Genomic DNA, 16,730 nt, shown 5'->3' on the forward strand with positions numbered 1-16,730 from the left:
CCTCAATCTTCGCGGTCTCAACAGACAAAGCGCTGCTTGAATTTTTAGCTTCATCTTTCATGAAGTTTTCTACCAACACTTCTTCCGATATCCCTCTCAAATGGTTGGACAACATCTCAAATTTCTTCCTATAATCCATGACGGACCCTTCCTGGACTAATGCAAAAAACTGCTCGTGTAAATCCCTTTTTCGTGTGGTTTTGAAACACTCCCACAATTGGTCCTTGAGTTCTTCTCATGTTCTAATTGGCTGATTTTGTTTTCTTGGTATCATGCTATATCCTCTTTTTTAAAACACAGAGTTTTCGACATTAATTTCTCTTCCTCCGTCAGCCGGTCAACAACAAAATATCTCTCCAAACAACAAAAATAAGTCGCCTCTGTTACCATTATTCTTGTCTTGTGGAGCCTTCTTATGGAATCCCTTTGTTTGAATTTTTGGTATTGTCCTGGTTGTAGCATTTCAGTATGACACTCCACTTTTGTTGCTTCTATTCGCCTGTCCTATTTCATTTTTGTCTTCAACCAATTATATGAATTCCATACTTTCCTTCAATCTTTGCGGTCTCAACAGACAAAGCGCTACTTGAATTTTTAGCCTCACCTTTCATGAAGTTTTCTTCTAACACTTCTTTCGATATCCCTCTCAAATGGTTGGATAGCATCTTAAATTTCTTCCTATAATCCATGACGGACCCTTCCTGGACTAATGCAAAAAAGCTGCTCGTGTAAATACCCTTTTCGTGTGGTTTTGAAACGCTCCCACAATTGGTCCTTGAGTTCTTCTCATGTTTTGATTGGCTGATGTTGTTCTCTTCATTGGTACCATGCTAGATCCTTTTCTTTAAAACATGGGGTTGTCTTCATTAATTTCTCTTCCTCCATCAACCGATCAACAACAAAATATCTCTCCAAATAATGAACGCAGCCATAGGCATCTTCAACTTCTTTATCTTGAGTTTTCTCCCAAATTTCCTCAACCGAAGTTCATTCCACCCATGAAGCGGGGGTTGGGTTTCCTTTCTTAACCCATATTAATTTTCCTTCTTCCACAAGTCTCGCTTGCCTGATAAGTAGTTCTTACGTCTCCATAGGGTCCTGAATCGCCTCCATCCCAAAGACTGTCGCAAACAAAAGGCATTGGCTCAGCTGGATGCATCCCTCGGTCGTATTCCCACCCACTGTGGTTTCCTCTTCCATGTTGAAATCTTTCTGATTAATCTTCTCCAACCCCAAATCACATGCCATCTCGGTATGCCTTCTCATAGCTCCAATCGTTCGGATGTTCGAGCTATTCTCTCCAAGTGCTACCGCTCGGATCCGCTTTTGATTCCTTCCCTTGATACCGCAGCTCCAGATCTGCCTAAGGCAGTGACACTGCCCTGATGTAGTACGAATCTTTTTTATTGTTGTCGCCTACATCCACAACAGCGCCGTAACTTGATCGCTAGGCAGGCGACAATGGGTTTGTTTGAAATTTCGCAATTTTCTTCATCATTTCTTCCAGGGATGAGAACCGCCCCTCCATGGACTAGAAATGTTTTTCCATTTCAAATTTAATTTGGCTCACATCTTCCTTTAATTTCTCATCCAGAGCATCTACTTTCTTGGTCACCATTACTCTCATGATTATTTTTTTATCGTTAAGATCAATCTCATGTACATCGAGATCATGTCGTTGGCTTCCCAGCTAGCTTGAATCACGACTGTATCGAGAGGTTTGGTCATGAAGGTGATGCCACGATCCCGTTGTTGGCTTCCAAACTATCATGAATCGCAATTGTAACGCGAGGTTCGGTCATGAAGGAGACACCACGATCCCATTGTTGGCTTCCTAGCTATCTCCACTCGCGACTGCATCTCGAGGTTCAATCACAAAGGCAACAGAGGCGAGGCCATCACTGAGATCGGGAGGGTGCCTCGACGATTTCAGAATGATACGAGGCAAAGCAACGACCTCAAATGCGCTTGAGAAATTTCTAGCGGAGCAACGACTCCTATTTTTTTAGATCAATTTTATAGTAAACATGACAAGTTTCCACAGAAATTAGGTAAAAATAAAATATCTCACTTTACAAAACAACACATCCCAAATACTTAAATATAAACTTATAATTATATAGGTAGGTCATCCATTCCATACCTTAAACCTAAGATTCAAGACAACAATCACATAACATAACCCTAAACTTATTAAGTCCTATTTATACTCACATAATAACTAACAAATTACTAAATTGCCCTTTTTAGTGTTGCACTTAGCATAAGTCTTCAAATCATTTTACGGGCTCAGTGTCTACTCAGTGGAGCACTAGGTGGACGGTGCCATAGAGCCTGTCTAACATATGCACAAAGTGCTAAGTTTGTTTCTGTAACCTTTTGTTTGAATGACTGCTATTCCAAGACTCGATTATGATTTTATTGCACATTATCCATCATACCTCCCCAGACACTATCCTTGACATGTTAAAACTTTGGGATGATCATTTTGAAATACAATTCTTAAAATTGCAGACAAAAATTTCGCAAATTAATTTTAAATTATTTTAGTTAGAAGAACACTCTTCGTCCATGTCCCAGCACCGTTTACTTGCGGATAAAAGTGATGGTTTATGCTCTAAAATTTGTGCGAGGTTTGAGCATCGGATAGTAAGAGTTGTGTTAGGTGCTATATAGGTGTTTTCAGCATCCATATGTTCATATGCTTATCTTGTTTCTTTCATGAACAAGAAATTTACTGACATATTGAACTTGATGGAATCTCTTATACTGTTAACGTAATTAGTCGTAGACTTCAACTACTAAAAGTTCTTAACTATCCCCCAGCTGCTGTCATTCATTATTGTTGAAGCAGAGTAGCACATTTTGGTTACATTATTGACTTGGCACTGAAGCTTTCCATTAACTTTTCTGTCAACAGAGCTGATATATGGTCATTTGGAATCACTGCTCTTGAGCTGGCACATGGTCATGCTCCTTTTTCGAAGTACCCTCCAATGAAGGTAAGCACTATTATTTAATGACTGGTTTTAATCTGTGAATGTGGATTCAAAGACCTCTGATAGGCACGTGACCTTTCCTTCTCCATTTGGTTTTAGGGTTGGCTTAACCTTTTCTCCATTTATTCTTAGAGTTGGCAGTGCAAGTTACTTTTAAAATTTTAGATAGTTTAATTTTTAATTAAGTTATCGATAAGTGGTTTCATGCTATCAATTCTATTAAAATTAAGGGGCATTTACATACATACCACACAATTCTTATTTATTTACGTATCTAACAGTTAAACATTCATATTTTCATGTATATCACTCAAATCTTTGAAAATACATTAGAAACATCACAATCACTACCTTTTTAATAATGAAATACACCTTTTTTATGAATAGGTTTATGACATCAAGGTGGTATAAGTATAAGTATCAAATTTCGGGTGTTATATATGTAAAAACATTAGCATTGTGTATGTAAATTTCCTTAAAATTAATTTATGTATTTTGAAATTTTGATAGTGTAAATGAATTGAGTCCTAAATGAATTTGACCTGGTTTCCTTTTAAGGAAATTACATACATACGACACAATTCTTATGTATTTATATATGTAGCACCTAAATTTTCATATTTATAGTTATGGTATCACAAAGCTATGCACGAAAATGTATATTTCACTTTTAAGTAGTAGTGATATTTTTTATGTGATGTTACAGATTGAGTGTTATGAATGTAAAAATGAAAATTTAGGTATTAGATATGTAAATACAGAAGAATTGTGTGGTGTACTGGTATGTATGTAAATGTCTATTCCTTTTGTTACTTGTAAATGCTCTCATCGTATTGCTCTGCTTGGTAGTCATATTGTGGTGGGTAAAGCTCTTTGGTCAGGTCAGCATGCAATGAAGGACAGAAAGTAAGACCAACAAATTTATTTTTTCTCCATCTCATGCTATATTAAATTCCGCTATTTGTTTATGCTATCCACAAATGTGGAATAACGACATAGAAACCATTTTAATCTAGAGGTATTTATTGCTTTGGCATCATAATGCATTATTATCAAAGCATAAGGTAGTATTTGTATGAATGTTTTTGTATTAGTTGAGAATGTTAACAATATGGATTTTTCTAGAACATGTGAAATCAAATTTATAATTGTCTCTGAATAATGGTGAAAGATGTATATATCTAATAATTTCCAGTGAGAACCAAAAGTGAAAACTTTGATTTTCCTGATATTTCAAACCCGCCAAATGTTACTGGAACGTGTGATGTTGTGTTCTATCAGGAGCACTCACTTTAGGTTTCCTTCTTTATTCTATTGAGCTTTGTGCTGTTCTAGAAATCTATTTTTTTCAAGAACATTTCTGCTTTGATTAAAGTGCTACTTTATATATGAATTCTACATTAAGTATTTAAAATCTCAAAATAATAATAAAAACACTGAAATATGATTATATTTAAAACACTTATCATTCGCACATGCATTGTCTTAGTGAATATAAAGGCAACATATATCGTTCTTTTGAGATCATGAAGTTCTTTCTGTGTATAAGCCTAAAAAATGTAGAGATTAGATGTGCCTTGCTGTCTTTAATCATACATAAAATCCAGATATTTAGCTGACTCAATCAGTTGAAAAGTTTTTCTGTTCTATTGTTCCATCACAGGTTCTTTAGCTGACTCAATCAGTTGAAAAGTTTCTTTCTGTTCTATTGTTCCATCACAGGTTCTTCTGATGACACTCCAAAATGCTCCTCCTGGACTTGATTATGATCGGGATAAAAAGTTCTCAAAGGTATTATGACAATTTTTTAGGCTTTTGTGTACGGCAGCTATTCATACATCTTTGAGCTGGGAGTGTCTTTATAAGTTTTGTTATATTACTTAGTTTCTAACTTATATAATTAGTGGCGTGCCTCTGGAAATAAAGTCTGATAATATTATTGGCGCCATTATTACTGTTTTTCTAATAAAGAATTTTCAGTGGTTATCAGTCTTTTAAAGAAATGGTTGCAATGTGCTTGGTCAAAGATCAAACCAAAAGACCAACAGCTGAAAAATTGTTGAAACACTCATTTTTCAAAAATGCAAAGCCTCCTGAGATGTATGTGAAAAGCCTTTTGGTAGATCTACCACCGCTTTGGGACCGTGTAAAAGAACTTGAGGTTATTCATCAAGATGTACATTTTTGCTTAGTAATTAAATATATATCTATTTTGAAGTACCTATTTTTTTTTGTCAGATTAAAGATGCTGCACAACTGGCAATGAAGAGAATGCCTTCATCAGAAAGGCAAGCATTATCACAGGTTCGTTGTAAATAATATTTTTTTTAGTTTTTTTTTTTTCAATTAATTCCGAGCAATTGATTGAAAGAACTAATTTTATCCATTATTACTTGCACGATAATGGAACAAAGAAACTTAGATGTGTACTTGTATGTTTAAAAATGAATTATTTTTAATGTTAGCCTCAGTAAAATATGAATTTTGTTTCCTGCTTTATGTTTTTCTTTTAAATTTGAGGTTTGAAAAAAGTTCATGTTTGGGGCGGGAAAAAGCTTTTGGTACGCTGATAGTCATGCTAAATGAGGGAAAGAATAACAAGCAAACGGTTGAGTTTTCAATATCTACTTTTCGCTTGTGGGAGGGTGGAAAAAAACAGAGAGCAAAAGAGACAAAAAAGGGTGGACAATGCAGGAAAGTCTTGGGTTTGAAAGGATCCTTGACTGCAGGTCTCCAATTTTATAAGTTTCATTGAGCCAGTTTCACTGATCTTGATTGAGAGATACTTCAGTCTGGCCACATCGAAGTGTGCAGAGTGAAGGATTATGCACTGCTTTCGTCACTCCATCACTTGCATTTTTTTTTATTTGTAAATTTAATAACACTCCTTTGAATTTTAGCATCACCTAGAGTATCTTTTTTTATCCGCGTCATTCCTTCTAGCCCTTTTGTTGCATTAAATTGTTCTCTTTTTCTTAAAGAAAAATCTTGTATTTTAGCACGCTAATGAACTATAATCCTTAGGTGTCTGTTTTGTGCTTTAAAAATGATTTTTTGCTACTGAAAAGAGATTGTATCGTTATTGCTTAAAACTGACTTCAATGGAAATTTAACAGTTATATATGTGACTATGAAAAGTGTATTGATGCGTTAGAATATTGATCTACCAGCTGTGTTTCGGCAGGATGCTCATTTTGTTGTGATCTGAAGTTTTGTTTGAGGATCTTTTTTACTGTTTTTATGGTAGAAAAATCAGCTAATAAAAATCAGCGTTTGTCCGGATGCAACTTTTACACAGCCTTTTTAAAATTGATCTTTCCAAAGCTGCTTCTGGAAAAAAAAATATATTTGAAATTATGGTTGGAAAGTAGCTTTTAACATCGAAATTAAAAAAGCATATGCCTTCTCAAACAAACCTAACAGAAAGCTGGTTCCTAGGAAAACAGATTTAAAATATGCTTGACTTTTTTTTAATCTAACATATATTGTGGATATTATTAACAGAGTGAGTATCAGCGAGGAGTTAGCGCATGGAATTTTGATGTTGAAGATTTGAAGGTTCAAGCATCATTGGTATGGATCTATATATGATCTTTCGTTGTTTATGAAACTGGATTCTTGTTTTTTTTTTAATTCTTCCAAAACTTTTTTTTTTATTGCTCTTCCAGTTTGTTGATTGATGTATGTTACTAATTTTTACTGAAAATTGTTAGATTGAAGATGATGAGGACCTTGTCGATGCAGCAAAGGAAGATAATGGTAGCTTTAGGCATTGCATCAATAATAAGGTTTTGTTACCTTTTATTCTTATTACCGGATATTCTAAGCCATAATTTTATGTTTATTTTATTTTAGATATGTTTGTCTATTTCTTTACATTTTGCAAGCCTCTTCAGTAGATAATGCAGCTTTAATCTTGACAGGAATCATCCATTAGTAGATGTTCTCCTGGAAAGACTTTAACTGCTGTTGAAATTACACACAGGTGGGCAGTCTTATTTATGCAAGCAAGCTCTTCACTCGTTAGAATTCCTTTCATGATTCTGCAGTTATTTTTTGCAATTAATCCCTTTCTTTTCATGTCATTAAGATAATAAATGAGGCTTATGACAATGAAAGTCTCATTAGTGATACTACTTTTTCTTTTATATTTTTTTTGCTTGTTAAATCCAGAGATTTACACAGTGATTGAAAGAATAATGCTATGATTTTTTCATAAATATTTTATGTTGGTTATCGACTATTTAACACTAACCTCCATTTTTCGCATCCAGAGCTTGGGACCAAACAATAACAATGTTGAAAGATAAGTTTGTAAAATTTTTAAGCAATATAATTATAGATAAAATTTTGAAAGATAATGTTGTAAAAATTAATATAATTTGAGATAGAATTATAGCCTTCAAGATTGTGTTATTGATACTAAGATTTTTAATGTTAGAAGTTCTTATGTTTCTCATGTAGGTTTAAATATATGTTCAAAAGAAAAATTTTGGAATAACCTAGAAGAATTAATATAAATGATACATCTTAAAGAAAAAAGTTTAAATTGGAGGAGATTTAAATGGACATATTAGTAGAGTAGTAGAAGATTTTAGAAATATTCATGGTGGCTGTGATTTTGGAGTGACTAGTAGGACTGTGAATTTAGCTCGAAAATCGTTAATCGCTCGAAGAGGGATTCAAATTTTGGCTCGGATCAAAATCAGGTCGAAATAAATGAGCCAAGCTACGGGCCAAAATTTTGTATCGAATTCTTTTCTAGCCGATTTTGAGCCAACCCCACCTTGGCTCGAAATCGGATTGTTAATAGCTTATGCCTGTGAATTTAGCAAATTTAGCTCAAAGATTGTTAATCGCTCAAAAATTCATTTGAATTCTGGCTCAGATCGATATCTAATCGAAATAAACGAGCCGAGCTACGAGCCAAAATTTTGGATCGAATTTTTTTCAAGCCGATTTTAAGCCAACCCCATCTCTGCTCGAAATCGAATTGTTAACGGCCTTAGTGACTAGTGAAGAATGTCGAGTCATATTGGATTTTGCTTTAGTTTATGATTTTGTTATTTCTAACACTTTATTTAAGAAACAAATAAGCATATTATCACTCATAAGAATTGATCTAATGAAACACAAATTTATTATTTTCTTATGAGAAGTAGAGATCGTCGAGATTATAAATATTTTAAGATCATTTCAATCTACAATTCAAGTACTCAACATCGATTATTAGTTTTGGATTTTAAGATGAAATGTTTGATGATGAAAAATATAATGAAAAGTTGTCGTAGAATTAGAAAATGACACTTAAAAGACATAATAATCGACAACTTTTAAGAAAATGACACTTATTGATATTTGTGAATAAGCTATTGCGTGGTTTAATGTAATAAACACTATTAAACAAACTACAAAAGATGTGCTTGGAGAATCAAAATGAAAAACTCTTATAAATAAAAATATTTGGTAGCGGAATAATAATGTGCAAAAACAATAAAATATAAGTTTTGTTATAAAAATTATCTTAAATGTAAAAACTTGGAGAATTGAAAAAAATATTAAGTGGCCTATAGGGAGTTTAAGAGAAGATTTTGTGACGCTAAAATTTCTACATTTAATGATTTTTGGTAAGAGATTAGATACTAAAGAAGATGAAAGAAATATGTATAAACTAGTCAAGTAAAGAGATAAGAAAAGAAAAGATTTTATTAAAATAAAGTATATTAAGGATAAAAATTAGAAAGCGTTTTTCTTAGATGAGGATACTCAACATAGCTAGATAAGATATTTTTATAAACTTCTCAATATATATTTGAAAATGTAATCTACTTTAGTGATCTTAATATTGTTAACAATAATATATATTTTTTATTTTAACCATCGCATTAATAAAATAAAAGTTTAGAGGCTTTCATGAAAATGATGGGTAGAAAATCAGTAGAATCTAATTATATCTCAATAGATATGTGAAAATATTTAGGAGATTTGAGAATTTTTTGACTTACTAATTTTTTTATAATATTATTTTAAAAACTAAAAAGATCCCTATGGAGTGGATGAATGGTGTTTTGGTGCTTATTTTTAAAAATAAAGGAGATGTACAAGCTAGAGTGTGTAAATTATAGAGGAATTAAGTTTTTCATACGTTAAAATTATGGAAGATAGTAATTGAATATAAGTTATGCGATACAAAAATTTATCAAAATTAGTTTGAATTTATGTTAGACAAGTCTATTATGGAAGCTATATATTTTTTTGAGAGGTTTGGTGGAGTAGTATAAAGAGATTAAGGAGCATCTACATATGATTTTTGTGAATTTAAAAAAAAAGAACTTATAATAATATTCCAAGAGGAGTTATTTAGCGAGTTCTAGAAAAGAAAGGTATTGATGTGACTTATATTCAGTTCATTAAAGATATGTATACTAGAGTTGTTACTTGTGTTAGAATAGAAGGAGGATTGACCAAATATTTTTCTATTTCAATTGGATTACATCAGATGTCAGCTTTAAGCCCATATATTTTTTCTTTAGTTTGGATGTTCCTACTGAACATTTACAATAGGATGTACCTTGGTGTGTATTTTTAGCTGATGATATCCTTCTTGTGGATAAGACTAGAGAAGAGTTTAAGATAAACTTGAATTATGGAAATTAACTTTAGAGCCTAAAGGCTTTCGTTTGACTAGATCTAAAATTGAATATATTAAATGTAATTTTAGTAGTACTAGATTTAATGATGGAGTTGTAAAAATGCGTGATCAAGGCATTAAAAGAAGTGAACTTTTTAGATATTTCAGGTCTATTGTTCAAAGTGATGGTGATATAGATGGAGATGTTAATAGTAGAATTCAAGTTGGATGGTTGAAGTGGAGAAATGCATCAGGGCCGATTGTATGATTAAAAGGTAATGCATAGGCTTAAAAGAAAATTTTATAAGATGGTGGTGAGACCTGCAATGCTTTATGGTGTAAAATTTTGGTCTATAAAGGAGAAACACAAAACTATGTGTTGCTAAGGTGAGAATGCTTAGGTGGATGAGTGACTTTACCCTTACATACAAAATGTGAAACAAATTGATGTAAGATAAGTGGATGAGTGACTTTATCCTTAGCTCGTGAACCGGCTCTTTTAAAACATAATTGATGCAAAATACACTCTAAATATACTGAAATTTAAGTTTTTTTCTTTAAATTTTTGAAAACATGTTAAAACGATATTTTATATTTTAAAGATGTAAAATCGTTTATCATTTTAATATAACATTAACTTGAATTAATATTTTGTTTCTTTATCATAATAATCACTAGCCGGTTTGAACTCGTAGAATTAAGCTCGAGCTCGAACTTGATTAAGTTAATCAAGCTCAAGCTCAAGCCGAGGGTGGCTCAAGTTTGACTCAACTCGTTTACATCCCAATGTCTTGAGTAAAATGACTTTCTTATGATCTTATTTGCCTTTTCTAGGGAAAAATCCTTACTTTATGTGGAGCTTTCCTCTTTCCAACCTTATATTATGTTGATTAACTTGAATCAATTTTGAGCTTAGTCCAAAATGGAGTCATTTTGAGACGAGCAAAATCAACTTAAAATGAAATCTATTTCAAGCCAAGTTTGAGCTGAACTTAATTTAATAACTTTGAGCTCAAGTCAAGCAAAACTTGCCCAACTCATTATAAGCCTTTTCTAGATTTCTTTTGCTTCGGTGGGATGTTGGTATTTTATAGCACCGATGCTTGATAACATGATAAATTTTTTATTCGCTTTATTCAATTTTGTACCATTAATTGGGTTTTAATTCTCATAATTACAGCTTTGCACCTAAAGAAAGTTAATTTGTGCATTAAGTTGTCTTTCATATGCAAATCCTTATTTTCCCTCTTAAGATTTATTTTTCATTACGCTGTTCGAATTGCATTAGAAAATCTATACCTCAAATTATGCTGTATCATCTATATTTGCGGCATGTTGTAATGCTGCTGTTGCTTCTAGCAAAAAATACCTTTTGTTCAATGTTTCATCCAGATGCATGGTGATATGACATGATTACATCCAGAAGTGAATTATCTTCACTGCATCGCTCACTATGATTGTCATTTTGATGAAGAGTAGGGTAGTGTTTAAATGTGCTGTTTCTTTTTCTTTTACCATGCAGACCAAGCAAAAATGGCGGCAACGTCCATGATGGTAATGGTTTAATAACAAAAGACGAGTATGTGAGAACAGGCTTTCTGGACTCCAGCAGTCAAGTTGGCGTTAACGGATATGACACGTTCAGACAAACAAATGATTCTATGCCCTCAACATCGATGCAACATGCTGAATCACAATCGAAATTTCGGGCTGAGAGAAGGAACCGAACATACAGTGATCCTCTTATGCCCTCTGGCGTGCAAAACAGTTCATCAGAAAGAGGGCGAGCCTCCGAAAGGTTTATTTCCTTATCTTCTCAAAGTACTTATATTGTTGGATTAAACACTTCTTTAATCTGGATGGGTCCAAGGAACCTACTTAATTCATACTATTTGTTCATTAAAGCATATCTATATTCCCATCAGCACTCGGTATATTAGTGCAGCTGTTCATGTATGATCATAAACAACTACTTTGTTAACAAGTCTGTTCTTTGATACCTCCTTTAATTTGCAGTGTAGTATACATTTGTAGATCTGTACACATTTTTTGCGATGAGTCTGGGTAGCATGAGTTCGTGCAGTGAACAGAAAACCTTTCAAAAAGAGTACCACATAAAGCGCTTAAATCTAGAAACATGAGTTAATGATTTATATGGTGGGATAATAAAATAAATAGATAATATATTTTGAGAAAATCAATTATCACCAAATCAATGCCAAGAACAAAGCCACCAAGCTAAGTTTAGAATAAATTAACTTCTCAAATCATATTTGAACATAACCTAACTTGAGATTGTTAACTTTCCAACATATATATAGCATTTCTAACGCCTAAATCATGAATGCATATTAAAAGACATTGAGGAAGGCCAACGGCCACAATGCTTTGACACTTGAATTCTTCTCCGAAACTGAATGCATCCATTTGTGTGCATGAACTCCAAAGCTGGCCTAATTTTATGTATTAATGAACCAGGCAAGGAGAAACGAGCATTCTTCTTCAAGGAGAATCAACCTAATCCATGTGCATGTTTCTTAATATGATGGGTCGCAAGAAGCTTCCAAATATCTATTTTGCATATGATAGGTCACATGAAGCTTCCATGAACTAAAGTTTGACGCTTCATTTGCCCATCCACTTGAGCTATAATTGCCAGTTTGGAGGAGTTGGAACCATGCTTGCGCTGCTTTTTTTTCATGGAACTTACTTACCTAGCCTTTAATGTTTTACTTTAATTTGATTAGAATTATGCTGGCTTGCATGACCATCTTTGCATGAATAATAAAAGACACTACTATTGTATCAACTTTGTATGAATTGCACTGCACCATTAATAAAACTCCTCTTCATTATAGTAAAATATGCTATTGCAAACTAATAACAAAATATGATACAATAATTATATAATCTAATAATATAATAAACATGATAATATCAATTAAGTTGTGGAGGAGGTGATCCATGTAGTCTCACCTTTGCCTTTCATTCTTGTTCGTCATTAATGGCACTTTCTTCTGTTGCATCAATAAGTCCACTGATACAGTGATATTATCATTTACCTCTTTTTTTTGTGAGTTCTTGTCCCGTGTCTAACTTTTTCAGACCAACTTATGGAACTGAAATTAACACTCTTTTAAGTAATACACAGAAACAAATACACGATTATTCCATAGCCTACTTTATGTCACCAGTTGAGCCTTCATGACTGCAGCCAAAAATATTTATAAGAGTTTTTCTCCTTGTATTCATGGCTTCATTGGTTTTGTAGATTTGTAGTAAGCTTGTTAAGTAGATACTTTAAGGTTTGACTTGCTTGGATTAATAACATTTGATGTAATTTATTCTACTTTTTTTAGGATTGAAGGTGAAAAGAAATTATCGACGGAGAGATCTAAACATGATGCTCGGAAGCCTCCCAACATAGGTGGTCCTTCATTACTTCCAAAACGTGCTTCTTCGAACAGTTTGTCCGCTCCCATACCATCCATGAAAGGTGAGAAACTTTTTGGTTTATCCATAGGTTTTATCCTTCTACCTCAAGTAATTTGTTACTTTTTTTGGGACATAAAGTCCTTGTAAAGGTGGGCCAAATGTAGGCTTCATAGGAAGACTTTAGAACTAGGTGATGGAATTAAGAACTGATTGAATCATGAAATTTCTGTAGAATTTTTTTTTATTTTCTTATCGTTCATTAAATTGACACCTCCGTTTTGTTTAAAGGATATGGAGATTCTCGGGAGGATAAGTCCGGGGCTAATGTGGTGCAAATAAAAGGACGGTTTTCTGTTACATCTGAGAATGTTGATCTTGTAAAGGTTAGATCTAACGTTTAGACTTAGGTTCTCTATTAGATGAACGGATTTGTTCCATGCAACTTCATTTGCATACCCAGGATGTTCTGTTAGGAACAGTTCCACAAATTCTTCCGTTTTCAATTTCATTACAAGCATGGCTTTAACTGTTTAACATATTAAAGTTTCTTTCTTGTTTTCCATTTTAATGATGCGGCATCTCATCAGCGCCCACCACTAAGAAGATCTGCAAGCTATGGTGATTTCTTAATTAATCCTAACCAAGTTGTAAGCAGGATTTTCATCTTCCATCTTTACTGTCCTTATGTTCTTTTTCATGATGTGTGCATGCATGTGAGTGGACAAGGTCAGCCCTGAAAGTTTGCTTTTGTGTTTGTTTGGATTACCTGTTGCAAGTATACTTCATAATTTAGGTGAGGCTAGTTTGATATAAAGCAATATTGAACTCTATGAAATCAATCATTTTTAAGCAAATTTTCACCAAAATAGTTATGATTTCCATCAAATATTTCTTTCCAAAGGTATGTACAGTGAAGAAAATGCCTTTCTCAAAAAAAAAGGCTAAACATCATCGAATTCTTAGTTAATTGTTTATCAATATTAAAGTTAACCTTAAAGATATTACTTTCTTTCAACCAGTGATGTGAAAGGCTAATAGGACACCAGTGATGTGAAAGGCTAATAGGACACTTAGGCAAACTAAGAAATATCGCCTCACATCTTTTTCATTTTGGTACCATTGCTAAGACATGCCAAGGTGAGTAATTTGCCTTAAGGAGACATGCTGTGAGGCTGGCGCCTTGATTTTAGAAATATACTATAAATGCAAATGATGAGTTAGTTCTAATGAATAAATAATTTGACATGAGATGGGCATAATTAAATTTTTAGAAATAAAGATGTCCACTTGGAAACAAGTTATCTTAACTTAGGTAGAGGTGGTTCAAATTTTAGATTAATAAACCTTGTGGGTGAAGAAGAGTGCGAGGAGATAGAGAGAGCAAGAAATTTTATCGATTAAAAAGGGGGAGTGTGAATGATTGAAATGATGTAATAAATATTGAGGAAGATTAAATTAATCCTTGGCCACACATTCTATGAACTTTATTATGTACTATAATTACTCAAAATTATAAATTTACCTAGACAATTGATCTTGCTGGATAATAGAACATGAAAATTCATAAATTTATTTGGTTTCTTTTATATGATAATTATCAGCTCACACTATTAAAAAACATTCATCATATTTAAAATTATTTAATAAGTGATGATATAGTTCAAGTGTCAAAAGTGGTGTTGAGCTCCTTAGGTGTTATAAATCATGAAATCTTGAAAGTAAGTAGCACTTTTTAACAACAATGCTTTAACAATTGTCTTGTGATGTGCAATCCTTTCTTCTCATCCGAACTAACAGCTACGGAGAGGGCGAAGATAGATGTACTTATACTTGATGAAAGCTCTCTCTGCGCCCCTTGCTTTTTCTAGCGCCTTTGGCGGTTAGCTCTAAAAAGATGGAATGATCTACATAATCTAAGAACAAGAAGCATCTCCAATCAGCAATTGATTCCCTTTACGATAACTCCTTCCTTGGGTGGCCACCTACCTATTAATGGGATTATAATTAGTTCATGCAAATAATTATATTTAGATTAATTTAAATAAATCTCTAATCATATCTGAAAATTTGAATTCTAAAATTGAAAGTAATTGAATTTTAAAATTTAGATTTTCAAGTTACCACAATTAACCACACAACTATATTAGAAATAAATTATTTGCACATGATGCTCACATAAATGAAATAAAATTCTAATAAAATAAATTAGAAGCTAAGATTTTTATTCTACTTATGGTGATTGGATCTCCTTGATTAGTTGTAATTTTTTTTGGATTGAGCTCTTGTGACCGGTCTAATCCTGTCACCATAAGCCTCATGTGCTACATTAAAAATCCTTGGCACTATATATATTTCTTTCTTGTATTTTCAAGGAGCCACCCTTTTTTTTAATTCCCAAGACATAGAATAAATGAAGATATAATTAAGTGAGGTTTGGGGTCACTTTTATTTTTATTTTTATTTTATTTATTTATATTTTGATTTAAATTAAAACATGTTTGATTGAGGTAGTTATTTTTAAAAAAACTTGAAGCATCTTTTTTATGTTTTGAGTGTTTTTGAAAACAAATTGATTTGTTTTTAAAAATAAAATATAAAAAAATCTAAAAATTATACCAACGAAACATATTTTCAAAAAGAAATAAAAAAAAAAATTGATATCAAACCGGCCCTTAGTATATATCATTAAGAAACACTTTTTGAGGATATTATATGGCATCACTTTTCCCAGGATTGTTTGTTTTAATGATGTTCGTATCATATTTTTGAATGATGTATATAGTTACTAAAGATGTCACTTAGTTCTTAACGCGGGCTCCTCCTTAGCTGAACTGGCTGGGAGGCTAAATCGGTTCAACCAGGATGGTGCAGGGGCCGACTGACCATTTTGATGTGGTTAGGGTTGCCGCCCAAGGGGAGGTACTTCCCCTTAGTTATCTATTATTATTGGTTAAGATTCAGTTTTTTGCTTCAGTTTCTCTGTCTTCGACATCTTTCTCCCTCATCAGAGTTGTATCTAAGGACAGGTGGTACTCCAGCTATTTCTTGCTCCAAGGTGGTGGTTAACTCCTTGCATTCCCTCCTCTTTCCTCCTCTCCTACTTCCCACTGACCCTTCTCGCCCTCCCTAGCTTGCCACCGACCCTTCCAATGTCCTCCTGCTAGTTGTTGACCTCCTTCCATTGACCGCCTGCTTGCTGTCGGACCCTTCCAGCTGTTGTACCCTTCCAACCTATGAAGCACTAACAAGGACACGGTGATAAAGACAAGACACGATACAATACAATGAGACAACATAATTGCAAAAAAATAGAACACGTACGACGTGGACACATTTTAATATTTTTAATAAATTATTAATATAAATATATATTTTCAATATTTTAAACTATAGACATCACAAAATAATAAATGCAATCATTAAGAAAAATTTATAATGCTAAACTCATAAAGGTTGTTTTTAGCAATATCAAAATTACATTCAAAATATCAAAAATTTATCAGAATACTTATTACCAATATCATTCATAATAAAATAAAGCAAAATATAGCAAAATGTCAAAAAATAACAACATTATTATCCTTAATTGGAGTTAATGCATTTAACAGTGGTGTCATCATTTGTGCTAACCAGTTTTTAGAAATCTATATATATATATATATATA

At 32.9% G+C, this 16,730-nt stretch overlaps 1 protein-coding gene across 1 annotated transcript in view; it reads left to right on the forward strand.

Annotated features, from left to right (window-relative positions):
* The first annotated feature begins 2,571 nt into the window (after positions 1 to 2,571).
* Positions 2,572 to 16,730, forward strand: part of LOC110028304 (serine/threonine-protein kinase 4 homolog B-like) — a 39,630-nt gene continuing 25,471 nt past the window's right edge. The window contains exons 1-12 of the mRNA XM_020730139.1: positions 2,572 to 2,633; positions 2,855 to 3,002; positions 4,722 to 4,790; positions 4,990 to 5,160; positions 5,238 to 5,303; positions 6,504 to 6,572; positions 6,713 to 6,787; positions 6,923 to 6,984; positions 11,153 to 11,428; positions 12,990 to 13,126; positions 13,354 to 13,448; positions 13,653 to 13,712. Of these exons, the coding sequence (XP_020585798.1) occupies positions 2,572 to 2,633; positions 2,855 to 3,002; positions 4,722 to 4,790; positions 4,990 to 5,160; positions 5,238 to 5,303; positions 6,504 to 6,572; positions 6,713 to 6,787; positions 6,923 to 6,984; positions 11,153 to 11,428; positions 12,990 to 13,126; positions 13,354 to 13,448; positions 13,653 to 13,712 (1,290 nt within the window). The remainder of the gene's footprint in view (positions 2,634 to 2,854; positions 3,003 to 4,721; positions 4,791 to 4,989; positions 5,161 to 5,237; positions 5,304 to 6,503; positions 6,573 to 6,712; positions 6,788 to 6,922; positions 6,985 to 11,152; positions 11,429 to 12,989; positions 13,127 to 13,353; positions 13,449 to 13,652; positions 13,713 to 16,730) is intronic.

The sequence above is a fragment of the Phalaenopsis equestris genome, unplaced genomic scaffold (genome assembly GCF_001263595.1).
Source record: "Phalaenopsis equestris unplaced genomic scaffold, ASM126359v1 Scaffold000002, whole genome shotgun sequence".
Lineage (NCBI taxonomy): Eukaryota > Viridiplantae > Streptophyta > Magnoliopsida > Asparagales > Orchidaceae > Phalaenopsis > Phalaenopsis equestris.